Source organism: Elaeis guineensis, chromosome 6 (assembly GCF_000442705.2).
Source record: "Elaeis guineensis isolate ETL-2024a chromosome 6, EG11, whole genome shotgun sequence".
NCBI lineage: Eukaryota > Viridiplantae > Streptophyta > Magnoliopsida > Arecales > Arecaceae > Elaeis > Elaeis guineensis.
In genome coordinates, this window is record NC_025998.2 from 132,791,607 (window position 1) to 132,798,519 (window position 6,913).

A 6,913-nucleotide genomic window follows, 5' to 3' on the forward strand; every position below is an offset into this window, starting at 1 on the left:
GTACCAAGAGGTGCTTAACTTGGCTAAACTTATTTTACTAGGGACGGAATCAGCATAACCTGCAAAACTCTATCCTCCTCCTAACTTCTTCGTTGTCCTCAAATTGAACCAAGCAGGGGATATCACTAATCCAAGAATAACTTCCAAGCACATGTCGAATGGTTTCCTCGAGTTAAAAACTCTCTATCCTGGTTAGCTATCTGGCATCCAAAAGTTATCCCTATATTGCGAGTAAACTAGTTTCAACTGGTCTTGAATGTAGTATTGACTGCATTGAGAATCTTAGCCGATCACATGGTCACTTACATGTACCTCGTTGCCTTCTACATGAGGTCTAGAAGTTGCAAGAACTTTTCTTCGAGCTTATACTTTTAATTTCTTCAGTGTGTCAGACCAGACACGATATCCTGATGTAAGAATTTTCTACATGGTTATGGAAGAGTTTTTCCTCCTAAAATGACCATGTTTTTGCACCATACGAAGGCAAACAAACTAAGCAATAGTGATTAAGGTTCACATGAGGAGATCGAAGTTTCACAAGCAATGACTATATGTTCTCAGGGGTGCACTTTTATCCTCAAACAATAAATTTGCATAAATCATTTTTGATCTGCTAACTTTATCATTCCAGGTGAAAAAGCCCCTGGTGGGAAAAAACGACCCTTCTCACGTAAAATGTAGGAACCGGCTTCCGTTGGTTGAGAAAAAGATTACGGTAGAGCAAAAAGAAAAAGAAGGTTTTCCTGTATCTCACCTGTTTTTCGCTAGAAAATTTCAATAGCTGCAAAAAAAAATAGAGAGCGTGCCTCAAGACTACTGAAAAAGAAAATAAAAAGCTTTGCTTTGCTTTGCTTTTGAGCTAAAAATAATAATTGCAGACTTCCAGCCTCTGAAAATTGTTGTCTGATCCCCTATTTTCTTGCAAAGAAAATATCTTGAAAAAGTATTTTTCCGGAATATCAATTTCATCATCCTTTTCCAAGGAATCAATAGACCTCAACAGGATCCTTGTCATTTCATACACTCTTCACTGTTTTGCACGTTACGATACATTAAAAACCTTTCAGTGACGTTACACTGAAACAATGCATTGAATGTTTCATGGCCAACCTGCACGCCCAGAAATCTGAAAGCTTTGGTTAGTAGCGCAGCACGGAGCAGACATAGTCTTCTGATTTAAGACAAGCATTTGCTGATTCATTGTCAAGTGCACCTCAACATAGTGAAACCAGTATCCATAATTTGAACTTCCCCTGGGCTATGGATTTTTTTTCAACCGACCAGTTTTAGGCACAAAAATATCCACAGCCGTTGGGACCTTAGGGGCTTAATCTAATCAGACCCAAGCCAGACCCAATACTATCCCAGTGGAAAGGAGTATAAGGAGTTTGAAAGCATGGACAGCCAGGCTATTAAGTCCATTAAAAACTATGTATTGTACCAGACCCACCATCCCACACCAACAATCAACCAACCAAAAAGATGAAAAAGGCAAACATCATTTGGTGGCAGAAGATATCCACAACATTCAGAGGAGCAGAAATGTCAAAATCAGCAGCTCCCATGACAGAAAAATTTAAACTGCACCATCTATTAATGTTAAGGGAGGCCAAAGCAGCTATATATGTTGCAACACAGCCAATTCACTAGTTCTTTATTTGGAGATAATATTTAAACACCAAGTCAATATCAACAATAGTTCAGAAGACAGCCAAAAACCAAATCAGAGTTATCATGATTAGGATCTCATGACACCAAAGCAACATCTAAATGCATATACGAAGCATGACTTATGTGCTATCCATGTTGCACCACCTTACACTGGCTTCTACCGCAACAGAAGACAAGAAAATACCTGATCAAGACATCATTCAGAAAGATATCAGAACAAATGGAATCCTAAAAACAGAATCCTGATCGCACACGAGATACGCACGCACACACATACGCGCACACACACACAGAGGGAGGGTGGGAGGGAGGGGGGAGAGAGAGAGATGACATCTTTATTCATGCTTTGAAATAACTGCAGAAACCCTTCAAGATCCCCTAGCATACTCAGGTCTTATCTGAACAAAATTAATGTCAAAAACAAATTAACATAGAGTAAATTCACTTGGACAATAAACTGGGTGCAATGGGACAGAAATATCACAATAAAAAAAACAGAATATTAAACAAATATGGACAACCCATGCCATTTAAGATAACAATGGTGGATAGGCAACATTAACAAATTTTATAAGAAAAGTTTTGAATATCCTTGTCTATTTGAATGTTGAAGCCTATCTTACCTGGACTCTCATGCCTAGCTCCAATAACGTATCATATAAGTTTCCCAAGTAGATATGCATCTTTTAGATCAAATTCTTCGATTGCAACTTCTACAGATTCGTGAAGAGCTGATGAACTCTTCCAACAGTGAATTTAACTCACTATAATGATGTTAGAAGGGAGCTTTAGTCTTCTTCAGAAATTACTCAAAGATGTAGATATTACAATACTCTTACAAATTTTCATTTTTCTTGTATCCTTAAGATAATTAGGAAGTATTAATCAAAAACATGTAGATTGAAAGACCTCAACAAATAAAATCTTTTAATGTTTTCTTTTAGAATATTATACATATTAGTCAATAAAAATTTTTCCTATGTGTCCTAGTACATCTCTCCCCCCTCTTGTTGAATCAAATTCTTGGATACAAGTTTCAATCCATTCCTTGTGTCCATATCCAAGAAAAACTAGTTCAAGCAGCTGGTAATAGAAACAATATTAAGCACATAGAAAACACATATTACAATGATGTTGACCTCTACAGAAACATTTGGTTCAAGGAATTGCAAGCAACTAAGAGTTAAGACCTAACAGAAGGAACAACCAGAAACAAACTCAGCTCCAGGTTTGAGTTGTAACTCCTCATAACCACCCTCATTTCCCAACAAACTTCAACAGTTTACAGCAGGCTGAGTTATTCCATCTCCTTCAACAGTAATCATAAATCCTTTTTGTCCAGAACATGCTCTACTCCCCACATTGTGACAAGCTCTCAAAAATTTTCAATACTCTAACCACATGCTTGTACTTGAGAAGAAATAGGTAGTTCTTGAGATCGGGACTCTACATGGTTAGGGTAAAAAGACTGAATTGATGATTCATCCTATATCTTGTACTGAATTACAAAGTACAAGCACACATCTTGGACAACAGGTAGCTACGCACCTATCAAAGTCAATATCTATGGGTTCACAAATCGATTTGTTATTCTTGAACCAACAAGTCATATTTTATTGCTATTACTCTTTCCATGGTGGACATAGTCCTACACAAATAAATTATAGGTAATATGAGTAAAAGCTCATAGCCAAAGGAAAACAGCTGCTAAGGCAGTATGGTAATCTCTATCTTGACCAAGTTCAGAACCAGAAAAAAAAAGGGGGTTTCCACTTGAATACTAGGAAAAATTTACTCATACATATTTAGAAATTTATCATTGTCTTATTCTAGTATGAACGAGACTAGAATCAGCAGCATATAAATGCATCTCTTCTACTCACCATACGAGACCACATGATTATTAAAGATAAACTTTTGGATTGGAATATTGATGTGAGTATGGTATTTCACCGAAAGAATGGTCGAACTCCAGGACCTGATAGCATTTAAAATGCTCTCTCATGAAGTTAAAGAAACTATTGCAAATTAAATGATGCCTTATAAATAGGATGTGATAGGGCAAAAATAGTAAGATGAAGAATGGGTGGGATGAAATTCTAGTCCACCATAGTTTGATTCCTAAAGAGAGTGTGATGAAATGTGATTCTTAAGAGGCCCTTCAGCATAGCCACTAATCTGTACTAGGTTTCATGTATGTGCACCACATATACCTTGGTTTACCCAATAGAAAGAGATTCACCATGACTCAAAACATAGAGGGGTTTACACATTAAAACCTAATTGAAAGAATTTATGATGGGAAAATACTAGGGCTTGTTTTTGTGTTTCTGTTTATCTACAAATTTGTGAAGTACCACATGGAGATTGATGTCGAAGATAGTACTTGCACAAAAGTTATTGCATTCGTTGCTTTTATTTTCACCCTTTCTTGAGAGCAATAAATATTTGCTACCAAAAACTCTGAAGAATTTTCAAACCTTTTTTTCTAGAGAGAGAGAGTTTATCATTCATGTTGTTCAGTCTCGTTCGAAATTTTTCCTCTTGGGTTTTTGATTAAAAAAAATCAGGAAACAAAAGCAATACTAAATGACGCTTAATTTCAATGAAGAAAAAACGTCAGCTTTTCATCTGGGATCACTCTTCTGGATCTCCTTTATTAGCCGCACAACGGCAACCCTTTTTTAACATCAAAATCGGAATAAAAAACAAAATGTCGATCACCTAATCAAAAAGATCGAATTTTGACGCAAGGAAGCGCCGTAAAAGATGAAATCATGAATTCAGGGCGCATAATGATGATGATGATAATAATATTAATAAAAGATGGAGAAATAGAGGGTGCTTACGACGGATGGAAGGATGGATGATCCTGATCCATCATCAATTGGTGGATTTGGGGGTCGGTGGGGACTGGTGGTCGAGGAGGAGGTCGTCGTAGGGGTCGCGGCGGCCGGGGACCTGGCTGATTTGGGCATCCCAGGAGAGCTGGGCGTTGAAACGCTCGAAGGTCCAGAAGCCGTAGGGGCGGAGGGGAAGCTTCCAGTTGGCCTTGGTCTTGTTGCACCGCTCCCTCATAGCGTAGATGTGCTCCCGCTGCCTCTCGTCCCTCTTCTTCGGATCCTCCATCATCCGCAGAATCAGGTTCTCCGCGAACTCCATCACGAACCCCATCGCCGGCCCTCGCTTCTCTCTCTATCTCCAATTTCTCTTCCCTTCTCTGGGGTAACTCTCAAGAATTATATCTGTATCTAATAGCGGCTCCATGAGCCAGGCGGGCCCTTCTCGAGCCCGAGAATTGTAGAAACACACGTGGCTCGTCAAGTGTATGTCACCAGTGATGTGATCAATGGATATGTGATCAATGGGATGATATGAGCACTAAAGTGCTGTGCAAGTATTAAAATATTACATGCCCAATATGTTTGATATATTATTAAAATATTATCAAAAATAAAATTTTATTAATTTAATATATCATCAAACAATAATAATAATAATATATAAAATATCAAAAATAACTTTATAGATCAGTATGTAATAATCATTCTCTAATTTGGTTAGACATTGTTCATTCACACTTCTCGTAGAACATAGAACATACAGTAGTGTAATAATAATAATAATTAATTATTATTATTATTATTATTATTATTATTATTATTATTATTATGTATCTATTTTAATGAAACTATTAAAATGATATTATGATAATATTATATATAATTAAATTTGATTAGGCTCAGTTAATTTTGATTATCAATATCACGGTTGCTTATTAAGAATGATTTTGCCCGTTAAAATAAAAAAAAAATATGAAGGATTTGACATGATCCATCCACGCCAAGTAACCATATCTGTCCATAGAAATAAAATAGACATCCAATAAATAAATAAAAGACATCCATGCTATTTAACTAAATCTGCTAATAGAGATAAAATAGGTATCTAGTAGATAAATAAAAGAGGATTTTATTGAAAATGAAAGATCAGAGAAAAGAAGCCATCCTGGTTTTTTTTATAGGGAAGTTATTGAAGATAAAAAGTTTATGAGGATTTTTTTTCTCTCCAATTTAGTGACTAGGGATATTTTTGTTCCAAAATAACTTCAGTACATTACCAATATCCGGTGATGTGCTATCACCTGAGGTATATATAGTTATAGCATCAGTGATGCTATCATCGAATTTATCATTGAATTTTTTATCACTGGATATAATTTTACAATGCAAATAGAATGATCACATCACCTAACTCACATCATTGGAGTGATCTAAAATATCATTCCCTACAAAGAGTATCCTAGTATTTTTTTTCCATTCTTAACAAGAAAAAGAGTTAGGAAGCACTAACCTATAAATAAAGATGGCAACATATCAAATATAGATTGGATCGGCTAATACTTATTCATGTAGTTCAAAAGCCCATATCTATACCTACCTCATATCCATCTCAGTCAAGTCAGATCATATAGAAATGTAGGTTGAATCAAATCGGATAAATAGGAGAGGTTGAATTGGATCGAATACATATAAATACTATAAAATAATTATAATTTTGAAAGAGATGTAAATTAAGATTATACATATCCAATCCAAAATAGTGTATATTTTTATTTCTATACGATCAAAATCCATGCCAAAAATTTTTTTAGAACTTATAACTACCTTAAGTTCTAATCAGATCAGATAAAATCTACTCCATTCGAGTTAAATTAGATCGTGTATTAGATGGATCAACCAAAATTACCATCCCTACCTATATAATAATTACATTAGATAATAGAAAGGTTAAGTATAAATGTTTTACATAACCAAACGCGGCATAGAGAAGCCTGGCTCAACTAATAGGCAACCTCAAACACCGAATATTTTTTTCCGAAATTGAACTCGATCAATTTGGAACCCACATCTGATGATGTTATCTTCAGACTCCCGTCACATTGTGATACCACCAATCATGTTGTTAAGTTGCAATCAGATCAACAAGGAAAAAAGACGAAAGTTTTGCATGTCATGTAATCTTCCAGAATTTTATTAGTAACGCTTCAGATTCTAATTTGCACATTCTTTCAGCGCATTTTCCAATTTGACGAATACAAAAGAGTGTGTTACAGAACTTAGCCTGCGTATCAGTCGGCAGTATCACCGTTTACACAACATACATGCATTATCCCCCGTTCACAATGACATCAAAGACTTATATATCACCGGCTGGAGCTAATGGTGTTTACCTGCGTTGA

The 6,913-nt window shown here is 35.8% G+C and overlaps 1 protein-coding gene across 3 annotated transcripts; it reads right to left on the minus strand.

The window, feature by feature from the left end:
* Window positions 1-1,623: 1,623 nt before the first annotated feature.
* Window positions 1,624-4,906, minus strand: LOC105036559 (uncharacterized). 3 transcript variants are annotated; one of them, XM_073259916.1, is made up of 2 exons: window positions 4,521-4,906; window positions 1,624-1,828 (listed from the first exon to the last, which is right to left on the minus strand). In XM_073259916.1, the coding sequence occupies exon 1, from the start codon at window positions 4,843-4,845 to the stop codon at window positions 4,555-4,557; it is 291 nt and encodes a 96-aa protein (XP_073116017.1). In that variant the 5' UTR covers window positions 4,846-4,906; the 3' UTR covers window positions 1,624-1,828; window positions 4,521-4,554. The 3 variants fall into 3 exon arrangements, with proteins under 3 accessions (XP_073116017.1, XP_010910617.1, XP_029118068.2); XM_010912315.4 differs by having other exon boundaries at window positions 1,624-1,855; window positions 4,521-4,905; XM_029262235.2 differs by lacking the exon at window positions 1,624-1,828 and adding an exon at window positions 1,926-2,069.
* Between the last annotated feature and the right edge of the window lie 2,007 nt (window positions 4,907-6,913).